Source organism: Scyliorhinus torazame, chromosome 4 (assembly GCF_047496885.1).
Source record: "Scyliorhinus torazame isolate Kashiwa2021f chromosome 4, sScyTor2.1, whole genome shotgun sequence".
Taxonomy (NCBI): Eukaryota; Metazoa; Chordata; class Chondrichthyes; order Carcharhiniformes; family Scyliorhinidae; genus Scyliorhinus; species Scyliorhinus torazame.
This window is the reverse complement of record NC_092710.1, coordinates 209289885-209304085: the sequence shown is the minus strand read 5'-3', so window position 1 is coordinate 209304085 and position 14201 is coordinate 209289885. Positions and strand designations below refer to the sequence as shown.

The 14201-nt window shown below is 46.8% G+C and overlaps 1 protein-coding gene across 6 annotated transcripts in view; it reads left to right on the top strand.

The window, feature by feature from the left end:
* Positions 1-7092, top strand: part of lama2 (laminin, alpha 2) — a 747099-nt gene extending 740007 nt beyond the window's left edge. For all 6 annotated transcript variants that reach the window (XM_072499223.1, XM_072499224.1, XM_072499222.1 and 3 more), the window contains 3 exons: positions 1327-1457; positions 2323-2545; positions 6609-7092. In XM_072499223.1, coding sequence (XP_072355324.1) covers positions 1327-1457; positions 2323-2545; positions 6609-6760 — 506 coding nt within the window. In that variant the 3' untranslated portion in view covers positions 6761-7092. The remainder of the gene's footprint in view (positions 1-1326; positions 1458-2322; positions 2546-6608) is intronic.
* The last annotated feature ends 7109 nt before the right edge of the window (positions 7093-14201 follow it).

Genomic DNA, 14201 nt, shown 5'->3' with positions numbered 1-14201 from the left:
CCACCGATACTGTTTTTGTGTTGCATGTTCTGTATAAGGTTCAGTGTTTCCAGTGTTTCTGTGCCAGGACCACATTACCAACTTTCAGATGCAGACTAGCAGGAGTCGTATGTAAGATCTTTTTAAAAAAATAATCTTTATTGTCACAAGTAGGCTTACATTAACACTGCAACAAAGTTACTGTGAAAAGCCCCTAGTCGTCACATACCGGCGCCTGTTCAGGTACACAAAGGGAGAATTCAGAATTCTCAGCTGGGTGGGGAATTGAACCCGCGTTACTGGCCTTGTTCTGCATCACAAACCAGCTGTCCAGCCCACTGAGCTAAACCAGCCCTCTTGTGGCATGGTGGATAGCGCCATAACTGTTCCCTTCCAGAATTTCTTGGAATTTTATCTTGGGGTGGAGGTGGGATGTGCGTGGTTGGAGGTGTGGGGCAGCCCGCATCCTACCCTTTAGCCAATCGAGGTCCCCAAGTGTACAATTAAGGGCCACATAAAGGCTTCCAAGCAATACAACTGGTCTTAGACCCAGTGGGAATGTCCACGTCACAGGCAAGATTAGGCTGCCAGGTAAACTCTAGTGACCTGGCTGTAGACTAGGGAGGGGGGACTCTCTGGTTGGCACCCTATGCCAACGGATGTGCCCATTCCAATGGAAAGGTCCACTTCTGATTGTTCCCTCCCAGTCTCAGGTCTCCCAATTATCCCTCCCGCACCACAACCAACCCCCACCCAGTGTTTCTAATACTGAAATACTGCAACTCATTGTGGGACAGCTACTGAAAATGCGACAGTCTCCCACATACTGGTGGAAGCCACAACCTCAGGTCTAAGGGCTGTAAAATACGGTTGTGGTTTCCTGTCCCAGTGGAGGCCCTCTCACCTCTGACCTTTCAGCCAGTGGGTGGGACCGTACCTCCACAAACAATTCCGGCCCCTGATAGAGATTTGTGATCAAGTTTGAGATAGAAGTACAATAAAAAGGAAAGCACCCCATAATTTCTGTATCATCCTGATGCTCTATTCTGATCGCTCTCTAATGTACAACTGCCCTTTTGAAGCACCTAGCCCAAACCTTTTCCATATGGACTTACAAATAACCCAAAGTTAAGAATAACTTATCTTGCTTTGGCTCCAGTGTCTTTTATATATGCCAGTTTATAGTTAGTTCAATGTACAATCTACTTTTAGAAGCTTATCCACTTGTCAGCAATTAATATTTGTCTATGATACACATGTTAGCAGCATTAGTTTGATTGATTGCTCCATGCTAACTTACAGCATGCTGAGTCTCTTACGACTGAATGCTTTCTTGTATCATTTCAGTTGCACGTTACAGGGTTGGAACAGATTTGCGAATTGAGTTTGATTTCCGGACTGCTCAAAGAGATGCTGTTTTACTGGGAATCAGCAGTCAGAGAGTGGATGGACTGGGCATTGAATTAGTCGGTGGAAAAGTAAGTTATAATCATAATGTAAAGTGCTTTGATTCATTGTTTTTTGACAAGGAGGACTATATTGATGCACCCCATAACCTATAATATTTATTAGTGTCAGAAATAGGCTTACATTAATACTGCAATGAAGTTACTGTGAAAATCCCCTAGTCACCACACTTTGGCGCCTGTTCGGGTACACTGAGGGAGAATTCAGAATGTCCAATTCACCTAATAAGCACGTCTTTCGGGAATTGTGGGAGGAAACCGGAGCACCCGGAGGGAACCCATGCAGGATGGGGAGAACATGCAGACTCCGCACAGACAGTGACCCAAGCCGAGAAACAAACCCGGGTCCCTGGCGCTGTGAAGCAACAATGCTAACCACTGAACTACCGTGCCACGCCTATTAGGGAACATTGTGGGGAATGTTTAATTATTACAATAGAAGTACTCAAAATATATTTTTTAAATGATGGGACGACATGGTGGCACAGTGGTTAGCACTGGTACCTCACAGTGCCAGGGATCTGGGTTCAATTCCCGCCTTGGATGACTGTCTGTGTGGAGTTTGCACATTCTCCCCGTGTCTGCGTGGGTTTCCTCTGGTGCTCTGGTTTCCTCCCACAGCCCAAAGATGGATTGGTCATGCTAAACAATTACCCCTTCGTGTCACCTAGATGTTTAGGTTAGGTGGGGTTACGGTAATAGGCCTAGGGGAGTGGGCCTAGGCAGAGTGTTCTTTCAGAGGTTCATTGCAAACTCGATGGGTCAAATGGCCTCCTTCTGCACTGTAGGGATTCAATGGATTCCATCGTGTTAGTGACTTTCAAAAAGATCTCATCAATGCTTTGTTGATTCTTTTTCTTTTCATGTTTCAATGCAGATATTTGTTTATGTAGACAATGGAGCTGGCATATTTGCAGTTGTCTTTGAGCCTCCACACTTCAATGGGTTGTGTCAAGGACAATGGCACAATGTTGTGGTCAATAAAATTAAATACCGTTTGGAGCTGATAGTTGATGGAGAGAAAGTAGAGAGCAGAAGCCCAAGTGTAACCTCCACTGCAACTGACACCAATGATCCAATCTTTGTTGGAGGGTATCCAGGTATGTAGAAACTGATTAGTAACTGATCTCATCATGGATATGTAACACAAAAGTGATTAAGAAAATTGTCATGTTATTCACCCTGGGGTAACACAGACTGCAACATGATGCAGTTAAATGATCGAGCATACACCAAACGTAGGCGTTGGTTCAATAAGATTTATTGGACTTCAGTAACGAAGCACACAGCTGCCGGTGGGTTGACTCTCTACTACTCTAAGTAAATTAACATTAACTGTCTAGACCAGGCTAGCTCTGATCCACAGGTAGAAGGTGTTGAATGATATGTACACCCTGACTGTCACTACAGTTGTCACCAGTGGAACGAGGCAGAGTGCTGATGCCTCATGTGTTTTATAGTTGGAAGCCCCCCTCTGGTGTTCTGTCTGGTGATTAGTTGTGTTCTGTTCTGTATGTTGATTGGCTCACCTGGGTGTCTGTCACTGCCTGCTTTTACCTCATGATGTGCATGGGTGCATATTTTGACAAAAATTACTTTAAACTACAAATTTAAGAAACACTTTAAATAAGTTAACCAAGGTTAGGACTGATACTAGCATGTTATTCTTCACACAAATAGTAATAAATACATGATATAAACTCCTTCGTAAAGCAATGGAGGCAAAATGCAGGGATCATTTCACAAATTATTGAATACTGCACTGGGGTCTGGATGAATGGGCCGAAAAGTCTTTCTCATCCATAATTATTTTGAAATTTTAAAAAGTCTTTAGTTAATACACATTGTTCTGTTTAAAATTAAAGTTGAAAGAGAACTATAATCATAACAAAATCTTGTGAAGGTGGTGTCATAGTAGTAATATCACCAGACCAGTGATTCAGAGACACAGGCTAATTTCCTGCTCTGGGAACATGGGTTCAACCCCCACAATTAATATATCTGGAATTAAAAAGCTGGTCTGGGTAACAATGACCAGGAAACTATTGCTGATTGTCGTAACAACCCATCTGGTTCACTAATATCCTTTAGGGAAGGAAATTTGCCATCCCTACCTGGTCTGGCCAACATGTGACATACAGCAATGTGACTATTAAATGCCCACTGAAATGACCCAGAACACTATGCAGTTGTATCAAACTATTAAAGGGAATTAACCTGAACAGAGCATCCAGCATAGACGTAGGCATTGGAAAAAACCGCGGCTAAACCAGCCTTGTCGACCATGCAAAGTTCTCCTTATTATCATCTGGTGGCTTGGCATCTCATGCAATCAGCTTATGAATCAATATTCATCCATATAGAAGAAGCACTGAGGGTGGCTAGGGCAGAGAATGTACTCTGGGTAGGGGATTTCAATGTCCATCACCAAGAGTGACTTAGTAGTACCCCTACTAAACAACCTGGCTGAATCCGAAGGACATAGCTGCTAGACTGGGTCTGAGACAGATGGTGAAGGAATAACAGGGAAAAAACTACTTGATCTTGTCCTCACCAATCTACCTGTCGCAGATTTCCATGAAAGTATTAAAGGGAATGACTACCCACATTCCTTTTGGAAACTAAGTCCTGTCTTCACGTTGAAAATACCCTCCACTTTGCTGTATGGCACTACTACCACAATAGATTTTGAACATATCTAGCAACTCAAAGCCGGGCCAATGTGGGCCGTCAGCAGCAACAGAATTGTACACAACCGCAATCTGTATCTTCATGGCCCAGCATATCCCCCACTCTAGCGTTATTATCAAACTGAGGGATCAATGAAAGGACATAGGCTTCTGAGTTTCAGGTTACAGGGTAAAATAAGTTATTCCTCCCATTCCTTCCTGCATCCCTTGTCAAAATCTTAAATACATGGGTTAGGTTGGGATGGGGTGAGGCTGGAGGATTCTGGTTTTTATCAAACGCATTCCCCAGCAGCAGAGGGGGAGAGGCATGCAAAACCCTGTAGACAATGGCGGGACTGAAAAATCCTGCCCTATGACTAAGCTTGTTTTTATGTCCCCCTCATGAGATACGATTAAATTCTTCAAATGATTCATACTTATTTTTTTCAGAAAAGAACAGTATTTGATTAGGCAGGAGTGGGATATGCAGGCCATTACCTGCCATTCTGCCTCCGTCAATATTTAGTCTGAAGCTAGTTTCCATTCTGGGTCCCATACTGGGACTTCCCACTCAATCATCAATTGAGGCCGTTAAATGACCAATTAAGGACTTTGCCCCACTGCCACTGGTATAGCCAGCTGAAGGTGGGCCTGTCACCATGTTGCATGTGTGACAAGTAAAACAAGTGGGGGGGAGGGGAGGGGGTGGCAGCGTAGGGTCAGGGAAGGCAAGAGCCAAACCCTGTCCTTGCGTGCTCTTTTGCCCACAGCATCACCAGGAAACCCTGTCCTCTTCCCCTTTCTATGTGACTCCCACCCCATAAAACACTTCCTGCCATGACTTGGATTGCTCTTCAGTCCAGGGGCTTTGGGAACTGTGATTCTGACAGCAGCCACTGTCTCCCTGGTGATGCTGTGAGCAAAAGAGCTCACAGTTCGCAAGCATAGTGGGCTTTTCATCCTGGATCTCAGGGAAAGCCCACTGACAGCCAGTTAAGTGCCTGAATCTTCATGTATTCTTGTCCCTTTCCATTTCAGCCTAAATTTCAATTCCAATTTTCCAATTTCCACACACATACAAGTCATGTCATTTGAATTGCAGTCAGCTTGGTAAAATAACCTTTTAGACTAAAGAGAAGGGGAGAAAATTGATTGAATGTATGGCAGGATTTCATCTGTACCATAACTTTTCTAGTCTTGGGTGGCACAGTGGTTAGCACTGCTGCCTCACCGCACCTGGGACCCGGGTTCGATTCCGACCTCGTGTGACTGCGTGGAATTTGTATGTTCTCCCCGTGTCTGCACGGGTTTCCTTTGGGTGCTCCGGTTTCCTCCCAAAGCCCAATGATGTACAGGTTAGGTGGATTGGCCATGCAAAATTGTCCCTTAGTGTCGAAAAGGTTAGCTGGTGTAACGGGCGTAGGGCAGGGGAGTGGGCCTGTGTGGGGTGCTCTTTCGGAGGGTTGGTGTAGACTCGATGGGCTAAATGGTCTCCTTCCGCACTGTGGGGATTCTATGATATTTAAGGAGTACCGTCAGAAGGACAAATTCATAACTAAGTTATAATACATCTCTGGGCACTGCATTTTTGGGTTCCATGTTATCAAACCTCTTGTATTAGCCCTAGATAGAGTAATGAATCTTCCTTTTATACATAACTATAGGATGAATACTTGTTGTATAGCTTCAAGTAGTACAGCCAAAACGGGCTATCTCATACGAAAGGGATTGCATTGTGGTGTATTGATTACTTGAGCAGATCATGTCCCAGATTTAGCAATTAGCGGCCAGTCAGCCATCAAAAACCTACAAGTTGATGCCCAAATGCTTTGACAAAGAGTCATCCAGACTTGAAACATTAGCTCATTATCCCTCCACAGATGGTGTCAGACCTGCTGAGATTGTCCAGCATATATTGTTTTTGTTTCAGATTCCAACAGCCATAGTAATTTGCTTTTATGCCCAAATGTTTGCTTTGACTGAATCGGGAAATTCCAGAGGATCTGGACAAGGTTCTGTGGCTAATGAATTGACAAGTATTTCATGTCATCAAAGTTAATGGCAGATTATATTAAAGATATCTGTATAATACCCAATAATTAATGGTGAATGACAATGCTATATACTGGGAGACAAATTGATCAGTCATTCAAACACTGTTCGTGGTGATTTAGATTCCCCATAATGTATTATACTGCATAACATAAATAAAGTAGAAAAGAAGGCAAATAAAGGAGTAATAATAATAACAAACAATTTCACCAGCTTGCCGATTGATCTGCTGAAGGGTTCAAATGTGAAATATTAACTTCTCTGTTCCCTCCACAGAAGTTGACTAACCTGCTTCCAGCACTTTGCATATATATGTGTATTGTTCATTGTCAGATTTCCATAAAATTCACTTTGCTTTTGTTTGCCTTAATCATGGCAAGTTGTTTTCTGCAGTGTCTTTCTTGCATACATACCAAATAACGTGTTTTTAAATCCATTTCAGATGACATGAAGCAGTTAGCATTGACCATTAATACACCTTTCAAGGGTTGCATCCGTAACCTAAAACTAACAAAGGCAACGCAGACTCTAGAAATCGACTTCAGCAAAGCAGTCGAGCTCCAGGGAGTTCAACCCCTTACCTGTCCTGCATAATGGAGTCCACTGGTGTGTTTGAAACAAAGATGGAAGTATATGATTCAAAATAAGCCTACATATCTTGTACATGGCAGAAATATTTTTGGTGATGCAAATGTTACGTAATACAATTTTTTCCTCTGTACTAAGCCTTATCACTCTAAAAACATTTTCTCTGTTTTCATTTATTCATCAAAATTAAAATTAAACTATTTTGTCTTGCAAATGATCCCTTATTATTTACATTATGTAGAGTCTCAATTGAGCTTGCTTCTTTTGTGTGTAAGAATGTTGTGAAATAGTGTGAGATATGGTAGAAATACTTCAGTAAATGCCTCTTTCAAGTGAAAGTATTGCTTCTTCTGTTTGGGTGAGAGTTGGAATTTGCAAGAACTATTATCTATTATACTTAAGAAACCCATGTCTTTAAAAGACCAAAATGTACCATGTTAGAGTCATCTTCATCTGACTTCATTATGAATTTTAAAGTGGAAAAATGCTACTTCGGTACCATTGTGACTGCTAATTCTTTGGATTCTAAAAATTATAGTGGACATTGAAATACCACTTTTAGTAGGGAGGGAACACATACATGCCTTCTAAATGTTAGTCCAATTTAAGTTCACTGGGGATTTTTTGTTTTGTTTTGTTTTTTATAAATTTAGAGTACCCAATTATTTGTTTCCAATTAAGGGGCAATTTAGTGTGGCCAATTCACCTACCCTGCACATCTTGTTGGGTGTGGAGACGAGACCCACGTAGACACGGGGAGAATGTGCAAACTCCGCAAGGACAGTGACCCGAGGCCAAGATCAAACCAATTTCCTCACCGCCATGAGGTAGCAGTGCTAACCACTGTGCCACCGTGGCCTACTAGTTCACTGGGGATTATGACCAGTGTGTAATGCTTCCTTAATCACGTGTGAGGCACCCATGTATATATATTTTTTAATCCATTCACTGATAAACCATAAACAAACACTTTGCGACAATGACAAATGCATCTGCGTTTGGGATAATTGGGAAGACAAGGCTTCAGGAAATACGGAATAAATTTGAGCACAATCCGTCAGCAGGAGATTATGGTGCCGTCACATCAGTGAGGAGGCTACATGATCCCCTGCAATATTGACAGAGGCTGTAGTCTTTGCAAGGACATAGATCAGCCTAGGTGCAGACAGAATAACGATAGCTGCTGGCATAATACAGCATCCATGGGCATCTGGGAGAGAGCAAATGTTGGAGGATTATAGGAATGACTGGAAGGAGGAACTGCTGGGATTAAGTTATGTTGATATAGACAGGAGATATATATACTTGCGGGAGGCTAGGGCTGCAGCCGGTACTACAGTTATTCGAGGCTTCAGATCAAGGAGGAACCGTTGCAGAGGTGAGTGATGCTAGAAGGGTATCATGGAGTAGAAGCCATGGGGGAAGGGTTGCAATGGATTTGGCATCAAAAGCTGAGTGGTGGGGGAGCACGTGGCTCCCTTGATAAGGTATTGAGTACTTTTTAACAAGGGACCCATCTGCCATTTCCCCAACATCGCCCCTTCCCTCTCCACCACCCCACCCCACCCCTGGAGGAGCGGGTTTGCTTATCACACTCGCCACATAGTGAGTCTCCTTTCTGCTTCTGGGTTCATTTCAGCTGTGACAGGATGAGGGCATTCATTGCCCTCTTAAGGAACTTAATTAGAAGCAGGGCAAGAAGGCCAACCATGGGCCTTCCCACCACAACTTTAATTGATGTGGAGATGGGAGTTGGTAAGGTCCCCTCCTGCTACCCTACCTCATGATTAAATGTCACCCTACACCAAATTTTCCATGGGAGGGACACAAACCTTTCCCCCTTAATCTCTGCTCTGCATGCAGATATCTTTGAACTTATCAAAGTACAATTTTTGGCTTGTATATATGGATGGTGACTACATCTTAGGTTTATGAGATAGAACTGTAGCTGCCCTGCGTATCTCTTCTGTTCCCACTGTTCCTCCTCTAGAGCCCACAGAGCCAGATAAAAAAGAAAGATCTGCACTTCAATAGAGCCATTCTTGCCCACCAGATATCGCAAAATGCTTTACAGCCGATGAAATGCTATTTGAAATGCAATAATTGTTGTAATGTAGGAAATACAAATTTGCACTGAAGAAACTCCTGCAAACAGCAATGTGATTTGTGACCAGATAATGGGGGGTATTTTATGCCCTTTCCCATGGTGTTTTGGAGGCAAGGGGAGATTTAATCAGATGGGGTGTTGGGGTGTTATTGGCTGATTGGTTTGTAATTTAGTGGGCCTTCCCATGGGAGGCAATGTGGTTCTTTCCCCAGCACTCCAGTTGGTGAACGATACCCATGTCCCCTCCGTAAAATTCCCCCAAATTGTTTCAGTGATTAAGGGATCATTATTGGCTGGGGCACCGGGAATGATTTGCTTGCTCTTGTTCAAATTATTGTCATGGGTCAAAGGTATTGGATGGAAGATTCAGGGTAACTGGCAGTTGTTCTGAACTGGTGGTGGGAGGGTTACCGAAGGTAGTGTAAGAGTGATGGAATGAACGTCGAAGGTGACTGAGGGAGGTGGAGAATGATAGCTGGCAGCACCTGTGTGGAAAAGGTGAGGGACATCGATGTAACAAAGGGAAGACTTAGGTCGAGGTGGGAGTAGGAATGAGATGGGCGGAGAACAGTGTGTGGTCATTGCAGAACAGTGCGATCTCCATTGGCCCACAAGCATAATAGAAGGAAAGGGCCATACAGTGGCGCACATACCTTTGCTTGCTTTTGTCCACATCTCACTTTCTGGAGGCTACATGGACCAGTTTACCCAATATTTTAGAGACTTAGTAGTGGTGGTGGGGTGAGGTGGGGGGTGGGGGTGAAGAGATAAACCAGGAGGAAATGGTCGTGAACCAGATGCAACAACAACCAGAAGGCTGATATGGATGGTGTGAGAGTGTGAGGCTGCTTTGGCTGCTGGCAAATAAGGGTGTTACGTACTGGGCCATTTACTAGGCCCCAGTCCGAAACAAAGAACGCACAACTCGAGGATTGCTGTAACTGAATGGGTACGTTTATTATTATATGCTGTACACTCTCACAGGCTTAAATACAAGACTGGGCCTATTGTCACATCTAACTAGTGCACCTGACTGATGATGTCACCAGTGTTAACGCGGCTCACCTATTAAACGAACATAATATACACCAATTATAATGCATAATAACCCCTCCCCCTTTACTTTAAAACTTCCTCTGAAGCAAACATCCCCGGTATTTATATAATTCCAAAAGAACCACACATGCAAAAGGAGCAAAACTCTTTACAGCGACAGGAAAAACAGTTTCCAGGAGATACACAAAGCTGACTCTCCGTTACCATGAGAATCTATCTGGTGGGTGTCTATTTTGTGCCAGCTGTCTCCTTATGCATTTTGCTTTGAAAAAAAAAGGGCAGCACGGTAGTACAAGTGGATAGCACTGTGGCTTCACAGCGCCAGGGTCCCAGGTTCGATTCCCGGCTTGGGTCACTGTCTGTGCGGAGTCTGCACGTTCTCCCCGTGTGTGCGTGGGTTTCCTCCGGGTGCTCCGGTTTCCTCCCACAGTCCAAAGATGTGCAGGTTAGGTGGATTGGCCATGCTAAATTGCCCTTAGTGAACAAAAGGTTAGGAGGGGTTATTGGGTTACGGGGATCGGGTGGAAGTGAGGGCTTAAATGGGTCGGTGCAGACTCGATGGGCTGAATGGCCTCCTTCTGCACTGTATGTTCTATGTTCTATGTTCTTACATCTACTATAGGATTATTCCCCATCTTAGGAATACTTGGGACCTCAGATTAAGAGGGTACGTCCCCAGGGGGCATACAGATAGTCTCTTCCACAGGGGCAAGACATCCAACCTCCTAAGTGCTGGTTTGACAGTGAGATATGCTAGTCCACAGGTTCCAGCACGTTTTAATTTAACTCTTGGAATTCAGATATCATATGATAAATCTATATTGTGCTCCTTCTAAGGCTAATATATTCTTCCTAAGATTTGATGCCCAGGTTTATTCTAACCAGGGCTTTGTACAACTGAGGCATAACTTCAACACCTTGGGCGGGATTCTCCGAAATGGAGGCAGAGTGTTCGCGCTGCTGTGTATGCCGTCGAGGTTCACGACGGCGCGAAACGGCCCCTATCCCGACCAATTCAGGGCCCGATAATGGGCTAGGAGTGGCGGCGCGTCATTTACACGCACCAGGCCTTGGCGGCGCGTAAAGGTGGCACTGCATACATGACGCATCCGGCGCCGCATAACTGGCGCCACCCGCGCATGCGTGGTTGCCGTCCTCTCCGAGTCCACCCTGCAAGAAGATGTCAGACGGATCTTCGGGGCTGCGGAAGAAAGGAGGTCCTCCTTCAGAGAGGACGGCCCGACGATCGGTGGGCACCGATCGCTAGCCAGACCCCATTTGAGGACCCCCCCGGTGCAGGATACCCCCTCGCCCCCCCCCCCCCCCCGCAGCATTCCCGCGCTGTTCCCGCCGGCAGCGACCAGGTGTGGACGGTGCCGGGGGGAACCCTCCTTTTTGGGCAGGCCGCTCGGCCCATCCGGGCCTGAGAATAGCAGGGGTGCCGGAGAATCACAATTTTGGGTGTCTCGGGCGATTCTCCGGCCTGCGCCGCGCGGAACTCGACGGGGCTGTTCTCGCCGCTTGGGTGAGTCGCGGGATTCTCCCAACCGGCGCGGGAGTGGAGAAACGCGCCCCTTATGTTCTAACCTTCTAGAATAAAAGGCCACCATTGCATTTGCTTTTTTGATTGTTTTCTGTACCATTTTAATAACCTACGTGCTCCCAAGATCTTCACTGTTTCTAGCTTTTCACCATTTAGAAAGTCTTTTTGGTACCAAAACAGCACCTTTGGGATGAAATTATGAGCATTACGTAGACAACTTTTGTGACAATCAACTTGAATTCGCAGCTGGCAAATTAGTGCCATCCTCCTTGGCCTTCCTGATAACCGGACTGTTGCCCATCCAGTGACGGCCCTGACCTCCTCAATGGAGTAGGGCAGGTTGCGGGCCTTGATGAAATGGAAGAACCGGGTGACCCCCGGGTAGCAGAGGTCATAGTGGAGAGCCCGGAGTCGGTCCACTTGTGCGCTGGCGCATGTACCGCGGGATAGGACAACAGGGGGCTCGTTGAGCTTCCCCGGGCGAAACAAAATCTCATAATTATAGGTGGAGAGCTTGATCCTCCGCCTCAAGATCTTGTCATTTTTGATCTTGCCCCGCTATGTATTATTGAACATGAAGGCAATCAACCGTTGGTTAGTGAGGAGAGTGAACCTCCTGCCGGCCAGGTAATGCCTCCAATGTCGCACAGCTTCCACAATGGCTTGGGCCTCCTTTTCGACAGAGGAGTGCCGAATTTCGGAGACATAGAGGGTGCGGGAAAAGAAGGCCACGGGCCTGTCCGCCTGGTTGAGGGTGGTGGCCAGAGCTACGTCCGATGCATCGCTCTCCACCTGGAAGGGGAGGGACTCGTCGATCGCGTGCATCGTGGCCTTGGCGATGTCTGCCTTGATGCGGTTGAAGGCCTGGCAGGCCTCAGCCGCCAGGGGGAATACTGTCGACTGAGTGAGTGGGCGGGCCTTGTCCACATAATTAAGGACCCACTGGGCGTAATAGGAGAAAAACCCCAGGCATCGTTTCAGGGCCTTGGGGCAGTGGGGAGTGGGAGTTCCATGAGGAGGTGCATGCAGTCGGGGTCGGGCCCTAGGACTCCATTTACCACGACATAGCCAAGGATGGCTAAGAGGTTGGTGCGGAACACGTATTTCTCCTTATTGTCTGTGAGGTTAAGGAGTTTGGCGGTCTGGAGGAATTTTTGGAGGCTTGCGTTGTGGTCCTGCTGATCGTGGCCGCAGATGGTGACGTTATCTAGGTACAGGAAGGTGGCCCGCAGTCCGTGCCGGTAAACCATTCGGTCCATCTCTCGCTGGAAGACCGAGACCCCATTAGTGACACCGATTGGAACCCTAAGGAAGTGATAGAGGCGGCCATCTGCTTCGAAAGCAGTGTGTTGGCGGTCCTCCGGGCGGATGGGGAGCTGGTGGTAGGCAGACTTCAGGTCCACTGTGGGGCTGGCTCAGCACAGTGTGCTAAATCGCTGGCTTGTAATACAGAACAATGCCAGCAGCGCGGGTTCAATTCCCGTACCAGCCTCCCCGAACAGGCGCCGGAATGTGGCGACTAGTAACTTGATTGAAGCCTACTCGTGACAATAAGTGATTATTATTAATTATTATTAAAGACATGATACTGCGCAATCTGATTGACCATGTCAGATATGCGTGGGAGGGAGTACGCGTCAGGCTGCGTGTACCGATTGATGGTCTGACTGTAGTCGATGACCAGTTGATGGGCAGCACGGTAGCATTGTGCATAGCACAATTGCTTCACAGCTCCAGGGTCCCAGGTTCAATTCCGGCTTGGGTCACTGTCTGTGCGGAGTCTGCACATCCTCCCCGTGTCTGCGTGGGTTTCCTCCGGGTGCTCCTGTTTCCTCCCACAGTCCAAAGATGTGCAGGTTAGGTGGATTGGCCATGATAAATTGCCCTTAGTGTCCAAAATTGCCCTTAGTGTTGGGTGGGGTTGCTGGGTTATGGGGATAGGGGGGAGGTGTTGACCTTGGGTAGGGTGCTCTTTCCAAGAGCGGGTGCAGACTTGATAGGCCGTATGGCCTCCTTCTGCACTGTAAATTCTATGTAAATTCTAAATCCTGTGCTTCACCCCAGTCTTCACTACTACCACTTGAGCTCTCCAGGGGCTGTTGCTGGCCTCGATGACCCCCTCCTGCAGAAGCCGTTGGACCTCCGACCTGATGAAGGTCCTGTCCTGGGCACTGTGCCGTCTGCTCCTAGTGGCGATGGGTTTGCAGTCCGGGGTGAGGTTCGCAAACAGGGAAGGTGGATCGACCTTAAGGGTCGTGAGGCCACAGACGGTGAGGGGGGGTAGGGGTCCGCCGAATTTTAAGGTTAGAGTTTGGAGATGGCACTGAAAATCCAGGCCGAATAACAGGGCAGTGCAGAGGTGGGGGAGGACGGAGAGCCGGAAGTTGCTTAACTCTACGCCTTGGATGCTGCTGGTCGCGATGCAGTGCCCCCGGATTTCCACGGAATGGGATCCTGAGGACAGGGAGATTTTCTGGGTGACGGGGTGTACCGGGAGGGAGCAGCGCCTTACCGTAGTGGGGTGGATGAAGTTCTCTGTGCTCCCGGAGTCAAAAAGGCAGGTCGTCTCGTGCCCACCGATGTTCACCGTCGTCGTCGCGGTTGTGAGGTTGCGGGGCCGGGACTGATCTAGGGTGATAGAGGCGAGCTGCGGCAGATGCTGGGAGTTCCCGGGCTGGTCAGCAGTGGTGGACGTTACGGCAGGCGATGAACGGCCAGACGAACAGGGGTCCTGAGGCGCC